The sequence below is a fragment of the Uloborus diversus genome, chromosome 7, assembly GCF_026930045.1.
Source record: "Uloborus diversus isolate 005 chromosome 7, Udiv.v.3.1, whole genome shotgun sequence".
Lineage (NCBI taxonomy): Eukaryota > Metazoa > Arthropoda > Arachnida > Araneae > Uloboridae > Uloborus > Uloborus diversus.
Window position 1 is genome coordinate 147,689,990 of NC_072737.1, and position 18,077 is coordinate 147,708,066.

The window sequence follows — 18,077 nt, forward strand, 5'->3', positions numbered from 1 at the left end:
CTATTGCACTTATGATCGTTAGCAGAATAGAGAGTCATGCTATACGCTCTTTTACAGCAAACTTAAGTACAGTCAATAAATCAAACCATTCTCGTATTCTTGACCATAGATATGTGCTGTCACTTTCTATCCCTTTTTTATTGGGGAAGGGGAAACACCATGGGTCCGCTTTTGTCCTCAGAACTGAAACTTGGAGCAAAAGATAAGCCACAAACGATGCCCTGGGAGCAGACCGTTTACGAAAGGAGAGGGGATTAATTGCCTTTATGAGGGTAATAAAAGGGAACTTTTATATAAATAAGAAGAACATTGCTTTTGCATGTGAAAATATTCTCATGCAAAATCACTTCTTGGTTCCACATAATTTATTCCCATTTTGCTAAAACATTGTTTTGGAAAATAAGAAAAGAACAGAAGGGCGCCTTTCGAGAGGGCGCACTGGGAAAAGTCCCGATCAAGTCTATGGTCAGTCCGGGCCTGTATATATATATATATATATATGTATAATCGCTTGGAATTTTTTTCCTTTTCTTCTTTTTTTTTCTTTCTCTTCTCTCTTCTTTTTCTCTTTTTTTTTGAGACTAACTTTTCGGGGGGGGTTTTGTCCCCAAAACCCCCCCCTTAGCTACGCCCCTGGACTGGTGGATATCCTAGCAACAGCGGGCGTTAATCGTAGCAGACGATCAACGCCAGCGCGAAATAAAATAAATAGAATTGATGGAACACGGAAGAATGATCTTTTATGGAGTCCGATTTGTAAATTTGTTATTCTAAGTTGTAAATATTTTGTTAATATAGTGAGTTTTTCGTTTGGATAGTATTGTGCATTTTCTTTAGTCAATTTCAATAACTCTCTAAGCAATAAAAGATGCAAGCGACCAAGAGGAATCAGCAAACGGTAAGATTTTTACCTACAGTTTCAATTTAAGATACCGATTAGTACATTTTTGCGTTAACGCAAAACGTTTACGGCATTTCGTTCACGCCAACGCTGACAGCTCCAAATGAAATAAAAGTTACCGAAAACTGATCAAAAACTATTACTAATGTCAAAATAATGCATAACTAAAAGAAAAACAGTTCAATCTCTGCACCTGGAAGTTTTTTTTAATGAAAACACATTGTCTTAAAATACATGTCGAGTGCCAAACTATAGATAATGCTGCCATCTAGCAACCATGCTGCCAAAGTCTTCGCCAAGCCCTTCCACTAGTCACATGATACATCTATGAACCAATTTTCTTTATCAGCAAGAATGAGAAAGCTCGGTCTACTCTTATTATTAGTCTATGATTGAATCACATTAAAATTGCCAATAATGGGAAAATGACATTAAATTGGAGTAAAAGGAAGTCATGTGATGCACACATCAGCTCGTTTGTAAAAGGAAGTAAAAAGAACTATTTATTGGATTTTTTCAAATTGTAGCCTATGTCACTCAGTAAGAAAGCACTTTTCATATAGTGAAGGAATTTTTCAAATAGGTGCAGTGGTTCCAGAGATTACCTGGAACATATAAACACACAAAAATCTGCCCTCTCTCTTTATAATATTAGTATAGGTTAAAGCAAAAAAAGACAAAGTTTTCTACAAATCTAAATAGTACCGTTTCTCGAAGATACTTTATCATTTATAGTTCAGCTGCAACGGTGTCAGTGTGACGCTCCAAAATCTCCATATTGTTTGTTAAATTAGTAGTTCTATACTTTATTCAGGGATAGAAGTGACATTTGCCAACAAAAATATAGGAAAATATAGGAATTTTCTGGAAAAAATATAGGAATTTGATGGAAAATATAGGAATTTTCTGAAAACAATATAGGAATTTTTCGAAATATAGGAATATTTTGAAAAAAAAAAGGATATACAGGAATTTCGATAACAAAGAACGCCAGTATGACATTTTTTTTCAAAATGCAATATTACTATTCGATTAAAAACATGTAATTACACTGACATAAGTGCAATACATACGCATAAATAAGTCTAAAAATACACACAAAATCAATTTTACAAACAGTAAAAGAGCGTAAAACTGTAATTTGTACTAAATAACATATTAAGGCATACTTCTTAAAAAAAAAAAAAAAAAAAAAAAAAATAGACGAAACTTTTTGTAGATGAACACAAATCTTTCTTAAAATAGTTGTGTCACTAATCTAATTTTTAATGAAAGATTTTGCATGATCCGATACTGCGATGGGCAAGCTGTGCTCTAGAATGAAATTCGTGAATAAAAGTTCTGTTCTAATTATGTTATCACTTGACAATGCAGTAAAAGCCAAACTTAAAGTTTTATAAGTTGTTGAAACATGTGCTATGCTGAAATCAAAGTCACATGTCAGCATGTCACACTGTAATATCAGGGGTCAATCAAGGTTTCATTTTTTAAGTCCCTGTTATGTGAAAATTATGTGAAAAAGCAAAATAGTTTTTGTTAATTTTCTTTATTTTTGTGAAAAAGAAATTATTGTGAATTTCCTTTTCTTTTCTAGAAAAAAGTGTTCAGGTAAAAATTTAAATGTATGCAAATTAAAAATTTAAATGTATACTGTATGGTTTTTTTTCAGAAAAATCTCTGATATGATACTTTTTGACCATTTTCCCCCCCTGAAAATCCTGACTTTTCAGTACCAAATTCGATCATAGTTGAAATCCACGATTTCCCATGACTTTCAAGGACACCCAGTAAAATATATATTTGATTTAGAAATATTTGGTCATTAAAGCAAAATAATCCAGACCTAAAAAACTTGGTGGCCACCACTGTCCCAAAGTTTTAAAGTACAAAAAGTGAGGGGGGGGGTGTGTTAGTTTTTACTACTTTCATAAAAAAAATTAATAAATAGAACCTTGCACTTGTTTACAAAAACATTCATTTTGGAAAATTTAAGTTAAAATAGGTTTTTAAATTACTTCAAAATAAATAAATGAGAAGTCATTAGGAAACTGCATTTTAGTAATCAAAATTGTTTCTTTAAGTTCATACCAAAGCCTCCAAATCAATGAGGATCGAATGCAATTGTGCAGATAAAATTTCACTTTTCTAGAAACTAATGCAGGGCTCCCAACACATTTTAGTTTTAGAAAAGGGTAAAAGAGGACCAATTTCAATCAAAAAGAGGACTAAAGAGGACCAGTTAGGATTAAAAAGAGGATCTTGAGAGGACCATTCATTTAAACCCAAGGAAGCATCAAAAGGCAAATTAGCTGCCTGCTGCTAAATCCCTGAAAATAATTTGTTAATTAACCATAATACTGATTTTTAATGATACAATTCCTTTATCACCTTCTGCACAACTGATCTTCTTATCCATTGAATAATATTATTTACACAAACATTTGGATGGGGGGGGGGAAGGCACTTAGCGCAGCGCTTAAGGCAGCCTCCATAGAACTAAATGGGCGTAATGATACATTTTGAATTGAACCAGGGATGCTGGTAGTCTCACTGAAGGATAGATGAAGCTGTGCTTCATCTTTCTATAGTTTAAAATTATTTTTGTGTTTTTCTGTATTGTAATGCTTCTTAATAGCATTATATCCCTTCTCCACCGATATGAATCTATCACACACCAAACAGATCTACTGTATTGAAAGTTTCCCTAAAAATGTCTGAAATTCTCTATCACAAAGAGAAGCAGATCACATGAGGCATAGTTTTGCAATTTTCATATTCAAAGTATATTTTTAAGAATCATAAAGCTTACATTAAAAAAAATAATCCATGATTGCAGGGCCATGAGTGCTTTGAACTTTTATGGGGGGGGGGGGAATTCCCCCCTTTAGCAGGCATCATGTCACCTGCCTTGTCTAGTGGTCAGAGAAGTCTGACTGAAACAGGAAGGTCCGGGTTCGAATCCCGGCTCGGGCATGGACGTACTCTCTCTCCTGTCCTTGTCCCCTATAAACGGGTCCTTATGGCATGTGTGTACTGTAGAAGTCGGACTTCACACCAAATTACTCTACAGTTGGAAAAGTGAAGCAGTGCACCCCAAATTGCCAGCCTACCTGGCACACGACAACAACAGCAGCAGCAGGCATCATGACAATGAAATGATGTACAAATTCAACTTCATATAATTACATAATTGAACTTTATTTCATATACAGACGCTACTTTAAAATGTTATGTGCTCAATTGTTTAAATTTAATACCCCTCCCCCTCCCACACAAAAAAAAGAAACAGTAATAACCGAAAATAAGCTAATGATAATCAAAATTAAGTTTGGAAAACTAAATAAACTTGAATTAAGCAACACAAAAAATATTAATTTTTTAGTTATTTAAGTAAAAATTTAATCGAGTTAATCTGACGTAGCATGTCAAAATAACTTCTAATTGCCATAAATATCAAAATATTTATAAGATGCAAAACGATTGAAAGCTCAGAGAAGCAAATTTTCACGAACCAAGTTCAATGTTGGCATGCTTCCCATAAAATAAATTTATTTATTTTCTACTAAATTAAACCTAAAACATGCTAATCTAAGTTGGAATATGGGAAAATAACATTCAATTGGGCAAAATATTTTAATATTTACATGATTCAAAAAGATTGAAATTTCAAACATTAAAAGCAATTTTCCGTGAAGTCCGAGTAAGTTCAATGTTACCATGGTTTCTAAAATAATTCCTACGTTAATTATTGAAATTAAATTAAAAATAAGCTAATCTAAAGTAGTATATGTCAAAATAACTTCCAATTGTCAAAAACATCTAAATGTTTACAAGATGCAAAAGGATTGAAATTATTTTCCGCGAAGTCCGAATAAGCTCAATGTTGTTATTGTTCTCAAAATATTTCCTTCGTTAATTATTGAAATTAAACGAAAAATAAGCTAAACTAAGGTAGCATATGTCAAAATAACTTCCAATTGTGGAAAACATCAAAATATTTACAAGATGCAAAAGGATTGAAATTTCCAACGCGAGAAGCATTTTTCCGCGATATCCGATTAAGTTCAATGTTGCCATGGCTTGCAAAATAATTCCTTCGTTAATTATTGAAATTAAACGAAAAATAAGCTAATCTAAAGTAGTATATGTCAAAATAACTTCCAATTGTCAAAAACATCTAAATGTTTACAAGATGCAAAAGGATTGAAATTATTTTCCACGAAGTCCGAATAAGCTCAATGTTGTCATTGTTCTCAAAATATTTCCTTCGTTAATTATTGAAATTAAACGAAAAATAAGCTAAACTAAGGTAGCATATGTCAAAATAACTTCCAATTGTGGAAAACATCAAAATATTTACAAGATGCAAAAGGATTGAAATTTCCAACGCGAGAAGCATTTTTCCGCGATATCCGATTAAGTTCAATGTTGCCATGGCTTGCAAAATAATTCCTTCGTTAACTATTGAAATTAAACGAAAAATAAGCTAATCTATAAAAACATATGTCAAAATAACTTCCAATTGTCAAAAACATCAAAATGTTCACAAGATGCAAAAGGATTGAAATTTCAAACGCGAGATGCAATTTTCAGCGAAGTCCGAATAAGCTCAATGCTATTGTTATGGTTTCCAAAATATTTCCTTCGTTAACTATTGAAACTAAACGAAAAATAAGCCAATCTATAGAAACATACGTCAAAATAACTTCAAATTGCCAAAAACATCAAAATGTTCACAAGATGCAAAAGGATTGAAATTTCAAACGCGAGATGCAATTTTCAGCGAAGTCCGAATAAGCTCAATGTTATTGTTATGGTTTCCAAAATATTTCCTTCGTTAATTATTAAAATCAAATGAAAAATAAGCTAAACTAAAGTAGCATATGCTAAAATAACTTCTAATTGTGGAAAACATCAACATATTTACAAGATGCAAAAGGATTGAAATTTCAAAAGCGAGAAGCATTTTTCCACGAAGTCCGAGCCGAGTAAGTTCAATGTTGCCATGGTTTCCAAAATAATTCCTTCATTAATTATTGAAATTAAACGAAAAATAAGCTAAGCTGAGGTAAGCACATGTCAAAATCACTTTGGATTGTAAAAAGAATCAAAATATTAACAAGATGCAAAAGGATTGAAACCTCAAACACGAAAGCAATTTTTCGCGATAAATCATATCGAATATATATGTTCAGAAAATTGCACTAATGAAATATTTTTAAAAGAATTACAAGCACAATCCAAACAATAAATAAATTCAAGCAATAAAGAAACTTTTTATACTTTTTCAAGGTTTTCAAACACTAGAAAATGTGTGTGTGTGTGTGACCTCTTTTTTTCCCCCAAGAACTTTTCAAGGTTTTTCATGGGCGTACGAACTTTAACACGCGCTGCGGCGGCGTGCTTGGGAGAACAGTAACTTTTAACGAAATGAAAAACTTTTAAAATCTGATATTTAAGTAAAAACAATATAAAAGCGAACTAATCAGACCATAATGTTAAAAGTCTAAAGCGGACTTTACCATAAAACACGGACTTTGGCGGGAAAAGCGAACCATTTGGGAGCCCTGCACAGTAGGAAAGATAAAATGGCGGCTGCACGTGGATCGCGGAAAAGGCGGTAGCCAAAAGTCTAGGGGAAAGTAAAAAAAAAAAAAAAAAGGAATCGGAAATTGAAAATATAGGAAAATATAGGAATTATAGGATAATAGGAACTTTTTCAGAAATATAGGAAAATATAGGAATATAGGAACGCTGCGATGCCTGTTTATTGAATGTTCTATGCAGGAGTTGTATGTTTAATCAAAACAAACACCGAATATTTGTCGCATTTACAATTCCGTTCTTGCAGCAATCATAATTTACAATTATTATTTAAGTTCATATATATTTTTTGAACCCTTGTAGCTCAGTGGTAGACAGGGGCGGACTGGCCCTAAACTTTTAATGTGGAAAAAAATTCATGCCGGCCCCATCTCAAAAAGTTTGGATGTAGTTTTCCAAACCTAAAAAGTTTCTAGTGTGTTTTTTCAAAAAAAAAAAAAAAAAAATTTCCTCCCCCCCCCCCAGCACCCCCTCACCTCTCTCCCCCCGCTGAAATACCAAGATTTTTTTTTTCAGAAATCCTAATTTAACTTTTTATTTCAAGCAAACTAGTGAGCAGATTGATTTAAACCAAGCGTACAGCAAACGTCCATAATATACAGATGATATTTCAAGGATCAAACTTTCTAAAAAATATTTGCAAGCTTAAATTGCTCTACGCAATAAAAAAACCACTGTGAAAACTGTGTGGCTTCTTTGAAAATCCGCATTTAAGAGTATTTCGTTTATGTGAAAGTGAATAAAAATCTTATTTAAAACAAAACGTAATACATTTGAGGCAGTGAGAAGCAAAGGGGTGTAAGTAGACATTTTCAAGTTTTGAGTAAAACTCGTATAAAGATCACATCCTAGGTAGGCTTTCATTGAATTTTTTTTTCTAAATCATATTATACAGCGGCACCTACCAGGGCTGCTAATAGTACTATCTCTTTCCCCAAGATAGAGAAGGGGTCCACCTACCATTTGTACTGGTTATCTCCAAATTTTCAATTTTGCCTCTTGCATCCCTTTGCTTCTCACTGGGAACCGGACATAACGTCCAGATCCAAAACGTCCATGGATATAACGTCCAGGTCCAAAACGTCCGAGGGACAAAACATCCGTTATGTCCGGCATTCGCTTCTCACTAACTCATATGGCCATGAGCGGTACTATTTACCCTTTAGAAAAAACTCTTTTTTTTTAAGTCTTCTTAAAATCGTATTCAAACTAATGAAAAATTTCATGTAAACCAAACGTAATACATCAGTTCCGAATGAATACATCCCAGATCATGAGACAGTGAGAACTGATCGGAAATATCGGATAAGCCCGAATTACTCTACGAAAAAAAAAAGAGTTTCGCTCGAAAAAGTCGCCATTTGTCTCAGTGAGAAAACTGATTTTCAAAGGTATCTCTCAAAATGTTATCTAGTAAATGAAATTTATTTGTCAGGTTCTAGAACTAAATTGAAAATCACGGGATATACACTTGGGGTGGGGGGATTGCGGTCTCCTCCCCGGGCCCTTGTTTTTAACGTAGATTTAGATTGCCAATAATTTTAATAAGGTAGTTTATATGCATATAAAGATGGTAATGACCAAACTCCCCTCCCCTCCCCACAGAAGGCAAGTTCTGGCCGCGCTTGTACTTTATGGTATATGTGTGGCCTATGCTACATATTAACTTGCCTTTAATAATAATATTCCACTGACTCTCAACGTTTTCAAGTATGAACAATTTATTTATCAGCTTCCAAGATTTAAAGTGAAAACGGAGAAATGTATTGGGAAAAGCAATAAGATGTGCGTATTCTTTTTCGCAAGTAAATATGTTCAACTAGAGTTTAACCTTACACTTTATTAATTTGTTTTAAGAATTCATTAAGATTGTTTATATGAAACACAAAACACCAACTTAATATAGGAAATTATGATTGGTTACTGTAGCGTAAACCCTTTCTCACTTTCTCTCTCTCTCTCTTTTTTTTTTTTTCTTTCTTTAACTAATTTGTTTATTTAACAGCAAAACTGAAATTTACTTCAGGAATGTTACTACGTCATAAAATTTAAAGCTAAATGTAAAAACAATTCATGAATTAAATAGATGTATCTAAAAATGTAAGACATTTTCTCTTTAAAAATCAAAACAAATCACATAAAAGCCTATGGATAACTTTCAATATGAATTACAAATTCTATAGCATAATTGCTGATTTTCAACTGAAATTTTAAGTTGATATTCATTTTGAAATTAACAAAAGTCCTCAAGAGAACGTTATGAAAAGGATATTTTGCTTTTTATTTCTAATCAAGTGAAATATCCAGTATATTTTAAATCAGTGGTTTCCAACCTGAAGCGATTATCCCCAAAAGGTTGATTTGGTTCCTTCAGGGGGCAATGAACATTCAAAACAAAAATTTAAATGATAATAATAATAATAAACATATGTAATAAACATAAATCATTATATTTTTTCAATTTTTAAATTCTAATAATTTGTGTTTATTAATAATAATAAACATAAATCATAAGAATTTAAAAATTGAAACAAAACAGCAGATATCGAAAGTGAAAACGTATGCAAAATCGATGGTCCAGAGTTTAGACAAAAAATCATGAGTTTAAAAAAGAAATGAATTAAATTCAGGAGGGCCATGCACGCACATCCTCATATCTTGGACAAGCATACGAATTGTATTCAGGGCAGGTTCTGGACACCGGAACAAACCATTCTCTCTCTTCTTTTTTTTCTTCAAGTTTAAACTGCCAAAGTTTTTTATTCTTCCAAATCCTAAATTTTATGCCAAAAAAAAAAAGGAAAAAAAAAAAAATGTTCTGCTGTTTTTGAAAAGTACATTAATAATCTTAGTTTATTATCTCCCTTAAAAAATTAATTACTCTTGAAAAAAAACATAAAAAATTTGTGTAACAATAAGTGGATCAAATTGGTACAGTATTTAGGCTTTAAATTAAAATTAAGTACAGTAAAATCTGTAAAGTTGACCACCCTTGTAAGTTGACCACCTGTCTATGTTGACCTATTTTGTCAGGAACGGAATTAGTCCTATCTTATAAAATGAAGGAAAACCTCTAACTTGACCACCTGTCTATCTTGACCACTAATGTACGCCAAATTTGGTTTGGAGTATTGTAAAAAACCCCTTTGTAAGCTTACCACTTGGTTTATTTTTTTTTATTTTTCTTCAGTAAATTATTTCATTTTATTATTTATTAATTTATTATTATTGTATTATTATTATTATTTGATAGCTTTCTAAGAATGTTTTTAATGCTTTGATGACGGACTAGCATTTTACTAACTAAACAGCAGCATAAAGCTTATGCTGCTCTTTATTCTCCAACCTTATTTTTCTTTTGTTGTTCTATTTGAGATAGTTTTTTGTACTTTGTTCAATAAAAATAGGTGTCAGTAGAAAAGTACAAAGTGTTTTCTTTCAGTTGCAATAGGTTGCGGCAATACTGGAATTGTGCTAAGGCCCGGGGCTGTACATTTTGGGCCCTCTGCAACAAAATGGGTAGGGCATCTCCCTAGTGACCAGCAGTGTTTATTTGTAAAGTTAATAAGTCTTAATGCTAGTTTTTCTTTCTTTTTTTCTTGAATTTCTAAGGGCCGTTAGTCCCCTTGAGGAAGTGAGCCCCCCGCACTGCGGGGACGCAGCTATGAGCTTGCTAAAGAGCCCGTCTGGCTCACTTCGGGTGCAAGGGATTAAGATATAGGACATTTTAATTTTGCCTTTATGAACTGAGAGAGTCGAGCTTGTTGCTCTTTGTGCTATAAGTGTTACATAAAAAGGCTTCAAAAAGAAAGTTAGTTGAACTTGAAATTAATAAAAATTATGAAATATTAAAATGAATTGAAAAAGTAGAAAGCCAAAGAAAATTAGCTGGCACATATGGAATTTCTAAAACTACGGTGTCTAATATAGTTTAAAACAAGGAAAAAATAACAAAACTATTTGAATAGTATTTTTAATTATGGTTTCACTTTCAGTAATGTTAAACAATGAAAGTTAGTTGAACAGAAAGAGCAATAAGGGTGAATTCCTCGAAAAATGAATACACGGTGCGAGAAATGACAAAAAAATATTTCAAAAAATCATTACTGCCCTTTATAAGTTGACCACCGGTCTAAGTTGACCACCAAAGTACTGCACCACGAGTGGTCAACTTACACAGGTTTCACTGTATGCAAAAAATACTAATATCGATTTTACGTTAATCTAAAATTTGCTTTTTTTCAAGAAAAAAGGTAAGGGGGCGACGGATAAAAAAATGTTGGAAATCACTGTTTTAAATATTTATACTGTTTGTACTTTTGTGAATTTTATCTTTGCTAAACGAAAATAGATGAAGTGGACGGTGATATACAAAAATGAGTTATCCAACAAAAATTTTCAAAAAAATAATGAGTTATTCACATATGTTGGCAGATAAACTGATACACTACGCGGATACAAAGACAATTTAAGCCAAATTCTGAATTAATATGTCATCTATGAAGTTCAGCTTAGAACTCAATTTACTCAAAAGTACTGCTTGGTGGGTTGACTCATTTTTGTGTAACACCGTCAATTTGTTATAATTATAACCGATAGTTCAAGTTCTTATTATTTAAAGTGCTGATGACAAAATAAAATAAAATAAAATAAAATAAATAAATAAATAAAAAACACATGATGATTAAAAATATTAAACTTACCTAAAAAAGATTCTTGTCACCGTTGGATTTAAAACACATGCAATCCCATTGAGTAGTCAACACGGTGTATAACAAATGAGTCGTTTTTTTCCTCGGAGACGAAATTGAGGAGATCTCAAAATTACCTAATTGGTTGAGAAAGTCATGGATCTATCTATTGCAAAGTGCTGAGAAACATAACAAAAAAACGAAGGATGAAAATGAAAAAAAAAAAAAAAGCTTTTTAGCAGACGTTTTGCTCCTATACATTCTATTCTTAGGATGGCTCCTTTCTCTTATTTCATTAGAAAAAGGTTTAATGTAATCTTTTCCCAGACAGTCTCAGATCCTCTCTGATGGCCACAAAAAAAGATCCCCATCCCCAATAAAACTCCTTACCAGAATTCCAGGAAACATCAATCCCGAACAGATACGAGAGACACCCATGGACCCTGAAGGCTTCGCTTCGGACGAAGACCACCCAACAAAGACATTGTTTCGTTTTCCCTACGTAACAAGATACGGTAATAGTTATAGGCAAGAACAGACTAACGTCCTGAGAGTGACCGTTGAAAAAGGAGCGGCCGTCCTCCTCTCCCTCCCCCCCCCCCCCCCCCCCCCAAACAAAAAGAGCAGTTCTGGCTGATGCAGCCCTCGACACAAGAACGGCCGGCCTAGCTAAGAACTTTTTTTTTAAATAAAATTGGGGAAAATGGTACGTACACATTGAATGCACAGAAAACGGCCCCAGTTAAGGACGGCCCATGTGGAATATTCCACATTTCACACGTGGCCAGTCCGCCCCTGGTGGTAGACTTCCATGCCACAGGTCCGGGTTCTATCCCTGTGTGTTGACTTAGCCGTTCATCCCTTTGGTGGGCTGATAAAATGAGTACCAAGCGCGCTTGGGAACTAAACCCTGGAGGTTACGCGTTATGATGACCACCTAACCGGAACATCTGCCTAGCACCCCAGAGCCCTAGGTCAGGAAGACTGATATGAGCACAGTAGGCCTTAGTCCCCATGGGCTAATGTGCCACTGGGTTTGGTTTGGTATATATCTTTTAACTCTACAAATTTTATCCCGGTTAAATGGGGGCCGATAAACGACGTTCCACCGAGAAAATACAATAACAGATATGGTAATATTACTTAAAGCGAAATCTTCTAGGAATTTGACTCCCCGTTTTGTCCCTCATTGTGACCATCAAACAGAAATGAATAATTTTTGGCACACCGTTGTGTTTTCCTGAAAATGCAGAAATGAATGAAAAATTATTGAAACCAAAAACCCCTCCCTTTATGAAATCCTGGACACGGGCCTGGAAAGAAGTAATTAACGTTAATGGGAAAAAGTTTTTGAAATAAGTTTAATAACAATCATCATATAAAAGCCAAATTTGTAATTGAATGACGCTCTAGCGTCACCAAGAATAGAAGTCATGCCATAGAATGCGAGATGGTGTTACTTTGTTCTTGGAGCACTTTAAATTCAGTCATTAGTCAGGCAGAAAATGTTATGGATCTGGGTATCTTAATAAATAAAAACTTCATTTTAGTCAACAGTGCAGCATTGCAAGTAACAAGGCCAATAAGATGCTTGGGTTTATCAATAGATCTATTTCAAACAAATATAAGAAGGTTCTTCTGACTTTATATAGAAGTTTAGTAAGACCTCATTTCGAGTATGCTGTTCATTTTTGTTTGCCTTATCTGAAGAAAGATATTTCTGTATAGGAAAGAGTTCAAAGAAGGGTAACTAGACTAGTAAGGAGACTTTCAGATTTAGATTATGATACCAGACTTAATAGTATAGCATGGAACAAAGGAGAGTCAGAGGGGACATGATTCAGTTATTTAACTTAATCAAAATGAAAGATGTTAATGGATTAAATTTTTGCACGGAAAGCAGGACAAAGGGTTATTGTTTTAAGCTATTTAAATATTACGCTAACTTGGAAATCAGGAAAAACTACTGCTTTAGTAGGGTGTTTGGCACTTGGAACAGTTTACCGGAAGAGGCGGTAATGAGCAGGGGGCTGGATAGCTTTAAGAGGGCCATTGATATCTACTGGGGACTAGTAAACTGACTAGGACTGGCCTAGCTGGGCCCAGAGCCTGTTGCTAGTTGTTGTATTTATATTGTAAAATGCTTGTTACATGACTAGATTTCAGTTTTGTAGCTTGAGAAATGTTACTATTACAGACATATATAAGCAGAGCCGGCCTTAAGCCGATTAGAGCAAAAGAGCCCAATGGGGCCCCGCGCCAGCAGGGGCCCCGCTCTAAAAAAAAAATTTCCCCTTGCAAAAATAAACAAGAAAATAAAGAAAATAAAAAGTTCAAATGAACCTAACTGATAATAATTATAATATACTTAACTGATATTTAAGCTGGGGGTATGGAGCTACTTTCAGTGTGATTAAGGGTGTAGGGGGGATTCCCCGAGACTTTTAGCACCCTATTAAAGTAAGCAAATATCTGTCCCTAGAAACCTATCTGAAACTAGTAGTATCAGATAAATTTCCAGAAGAAAAAAAAACATATGGCCGACTGAACATTTTTAAATCCATATCTAAGATAGACCATACCCGCTGTACCCTATAACTTTCGGTCAAGAGAAAGGAACTAGGTAGTGGGGAACCAAAGTACAAATTTTTAATGATTATCAGCAATTAATACGGGCCCCTATCCCAGGATCTTACTATCACATTGGCAATGCGGAAATTTACCCCCGAGATGCCGAAATTTCAGGAATCTCCAAAGCAATCTTTTTAATTTATTTCATTTATATATTTACTTTTATTATTTTTTTACTTTCTTCATTTGTGTTGATAAAAAATCTTAAAACTGTGCAGTAATGACAATTTTTTTAATACACAATTAACACTAACGTAGGTGCAATTCTGAAAAATAAGCAAACAAAAGATACTTCAAATACTGCGTGCATTTATTAGCGTAGTAAAACGTCTCCATAACAATTCTATAAAGCAAATTGCCATTAATCTTCTAACGTTTCTACATATTGCCTGGAAATAGGTTTTTAAGTCTTCAAACCCAAAAAATTTCTTGGGGCATCCACCAAATCCTGACATATCTCCTAACGTGACTGAAGATGCGTTTTTAAAATTCAATTTCAAAAAATTCAGGAGGAGGCTACTCCTTACCTCAACTTTATCATAAAAAAAACTGACTAAAAGTACATCATTCAGTTTCAATTTTAAAGGATTTCCAAGGAAGGAAAATTCATAAGTTTCACCACCCTCCTCCCTTTCTTCTCCTCTAACGTCTCCAAAGCACAGAAATTTTGGGCCGTCACAAATGACTTTTCCCGGCCTCCCTTTTATATTGTTTACCCCTATATTTCACCCCTCGTTTAAAAAATATTGGATCTCCTTCAGGCTCGTGCCCGGGACAACAGATGCCCCATCTCTTGCTCCTCCTCCCCCTGTGCACGCCCCTGCCGCAAAGACAGCCTAAAATAGTGCTTTTAAGATTTAAATTTCAAATTATTTTCTGATAAAGTTATCTGAAACCTTTTTCCTAACTAATGACCCCTTTCTTTAGAATCAGCACAATAGCTTAAAATTTTCGTTTCAGAAAATACTACTACGAGAGAACCCTCGAACCCTCTTTCTCTTGGATAGCATAAAACTGATTTCAATTTCGAAAAAAAATAAGGGAAGAATCTCTTCTTTTTTCCTCCATCGTTTCCAAACAGAGCCTAAAATTGAGTTTTTAACACTTCAATATGGAAAAATTTTCGAAGAGTCACTGAATGCCCTAACGTCACCAACGACAGTCTAAAATTGCGCCTTAAAGCCCTCGATAGGAGATCACCAAATTCCTTTCATCTCCATTTTCATCAACATCACCTTGGGACTAAAATTCCGGAAATTTTTTTTTAGAGGAACCCTTAATTTCCTATCATTACCAAAACTAATCTAAAGTTATTTTAAATTTTAAAAATAATTCGGTAGGCAGGGAACCTCCGCCTTACTCCTTTCCCTTCATTTTACACAGAATTGTCCAAATTTGCGATTTTAGACGTCGGCTTTGAAGACCCTTCCGGGGACCTTGGGTAGTTTATCTGACCTCTAACGCCACCCCCCCCCCCCCCAAACCCTTGTCTCCGTACCAAAACTGCTGTTTTTAAACTTCAATTTCGAAAAATTACCCAAGAAGAGCTCCCCCGTTCCCTGCAATTCCGTTCCACTTCTGACATCCCAAAGACGGCTGATTTTTTGCATGTAGTCTAAAATTCCTTTTTTAGAACTGATAAATTTTGGTGCATTTTCTTTTTCCGTCTAAGCTGTAAATTGCGTAGGCGGCTCGTACGAGAGGACCCCCCCCCCTCCTCGGACGGGGGGAGCAACCGCCCGCTCACTGCCAATGGTGAAGGGAATTGCCCCCTCACTTTTCATATTCTCAAAGTTGCACAATAATGATCGATACATAAAATGATTTTTTATGGGTGGATTGATTTATTCCACGAAAATAAAATTCTAACTAAATGGACTTTTCTAGTGTTATTTCACGATAAACGAACTTTTAATTGAAAGAAGAAAGTCTACAGTGGTCATCCGTCCCGGTTTTGGAGGCCATATCCCACATTTTTTGGAATTAATTTAATCAATCATGTTAAAATCCCACAATATCACCCCCCTTTTCTCCTGTACCAAACGCATATGATTGAGCATAAATATATTCTCAGAGCTATTTTTCTTACGTTCTTAAAATTTATACTTATTTTTGTGGTCATTCATTCATTCTTTTCTTTAATAATAATAAAAAATTTTTTAAAAAAAAATGAAATGTGATGTAGAAATTTGAAGGAAGACGGACAATTCGGGCAGTTTCGAATCCTTGCCCGAATCAGAAAAATCGGTCGGCACCTCGAATTTGTATCACCGTTCTGTTTAGGGCCCCGTCAGATCTCTCAAATCGGGCCCCGCATCTGCTAAGGCCGGCTCTGTATAGAAGACAAAAAATCATGCTTTTGAGTTAGGGATGAATTCAAATATCTGCAGTTTTGAGTTGAGATATTTTTTCTAGATAAAGTTGACGTTGGACACTGAATCCATACACTCATGTCTGTTGAATTGATAAAGATCTCTTGTAGCTTCAAACACAAGCATGTGCAATAAATTATAATATTCAATTTTCATTGATGTTGTTTCTTAACAGATCATTTCCACTTCAAAGGTTGTTATTAGTTTTATTCTTTATTGATGTTCTTGTTAAAGCATACTTATTTTTAGTTCTTTCAACATTAATAGGTACTCTACCTCTTCTAAAAATGAATGATTAACAATAAGTAAAAAACTTACTTTATTATCTTCATACAATATATCAGCTGGTATTGTTTTATCCAGTATCTTTGAAAATATTGTAGGTTTTAATGCATTTTTCACTGCTGTTCGAGCTTTGTCTACTTCACTTTCACCATTACAACTTGACATCTGAAACTGATGTTTTGAAAATGTGAACAATGATTTAATTCATAAAACATTATTAAACTTGTCATATATCTAAAATTTTCTGCACATCCTTCAAAGAAATTTATAATATAATTTTAATGTTTTAGTCAATCGGCAACAGTGCTTCTCTAACTGCTGTGTAGCTAAGTATAGATCTGTACAAAATATATGCCATTTCTCAGAAAAAAATTTAATATTTACAGTATAACTTTGCAATGAAACATTTCTTATACAGTCTCGCTCACCTATCATTATAAAATTGAACAAAAATTTATAAAAAAGTCTGAGTTTAAAATATGTAAAGTTCCTAAGAATAATCATGCTTGTATTCTCATGTATGCATACTTTAATTTATGTATTTGCAAAGTAAAATGTTTTACCACTTCATACCATTGATTAATCTAATTTTATACATAATACAAATGTTGATCTAAAAATTTTTCAGCACAGCTCTCCAAACCTATTAAATATTTTATTACGTTATAGTCAGTAGTGTAGTCAAGGAGAGGGTCCATGAGGTTAGGACCCTACCTGAAATGAGCAAAAAGAAATTCAAAATTAAAAATGTTAATTTTGTTACACATAATTGTTGGACTCGTATGATAAAAGAAAACTTGAGTTTTTAAATATTTCCTACTCCGGGTATAAAATAAGGAATATTAAATTACAAAGCATACCCCCCCCCCCCCTCCTTTCAACACTTTTCATTTAAAAAAAGAACATATATTACTTCACAAAAAAAATCCTGTCACGGCAAAATACCGTTCTGGCACCGACAGTGCCAGAAAAGAAGTAACTTCAAAGCCAAAGTATGGTCGGAATTCTTTTGTTGAAAGTAGCTTCATCTAAAAACGCTGTAAAAATCAGAACTATTAGTTTGATAGATGATCTTCAGCAAAATGAGATTTGAGGACATCTATTATTGGGTTGGGTTTCTCTCTCTCTTTTTTAAACTTTATATATGCAATTATACGAATAAAATATTAAGCAGTATCGATATATTTATATATTGGGATTGGACCAGGACCGAAATTCAATCCAGGTTACGCTATATGGTTGTAGTTAATATGATGAAAAGAAAAAGATAAGAATTTAAATTTTTGTCTTGAAATCTACTATTATATGTTGCACGATAGGTTTAGGCAAGAAACGAAGAAAACAGAGGGAATGATATAGCTATTTTTAAAGAATTAAGACACCTATTTTAAACTTAAAAAACATTATCTACCTCATCGATATAACTATTCTCGCAACATTTATACATTTGAAAACAAAAGAAGAAAATTAAAATATTAAAAATATGTACTCCTCGAATTTTGAAAAGTGACGGTAAAAATGTCCGAACTGTTTGATACGGAATACGATACATTTTTTAAGGTCTTGTTTTAAACACTACATGTTCACCGGATG

At 33.8% G+C, this 18,077-nt stretch overlaps 1 protein-coding gene across 3 annotated transcripts in view; it reads right to left on the bottom strand.

Moving 5' to 3' along the window:
* LOC129225866 (adenosine 5'-monophosphoramidase HINT2-like) overlaps positions 1-18,075 on the bottom strand; it is a 28,175-nt gene extending 10,100 nt beyond the window's left edge. The window contains exons 1-2 of one of the 3 annotated variants that reach the window (XM_054860389.1): positions 17,974-18,075; positions 16,518-16,655 (exon numbers count right to left, since the gene is read on the bottom strand). In XM_054860389.1, coding sequence (XP_054716364.1) covers positions 16,518-16,655; positions 17,974-18,036 — 201 coding nt within the window. In that variant the 5' untranslated portion in view covers positions 18,037-18,075. Of the gene's footprint in view, positions 1-16,517; positions 16,656-17,397; positions 17,704-17,895 lie in introns of those variants that run through there. The other 2 variants (XM_054860388.1, XM_054860390.1) reach the window with 2 other exon arrangements.
* Between the last annotated feature and the right edge of the window lie 2 nt (positions 18,076-18,077).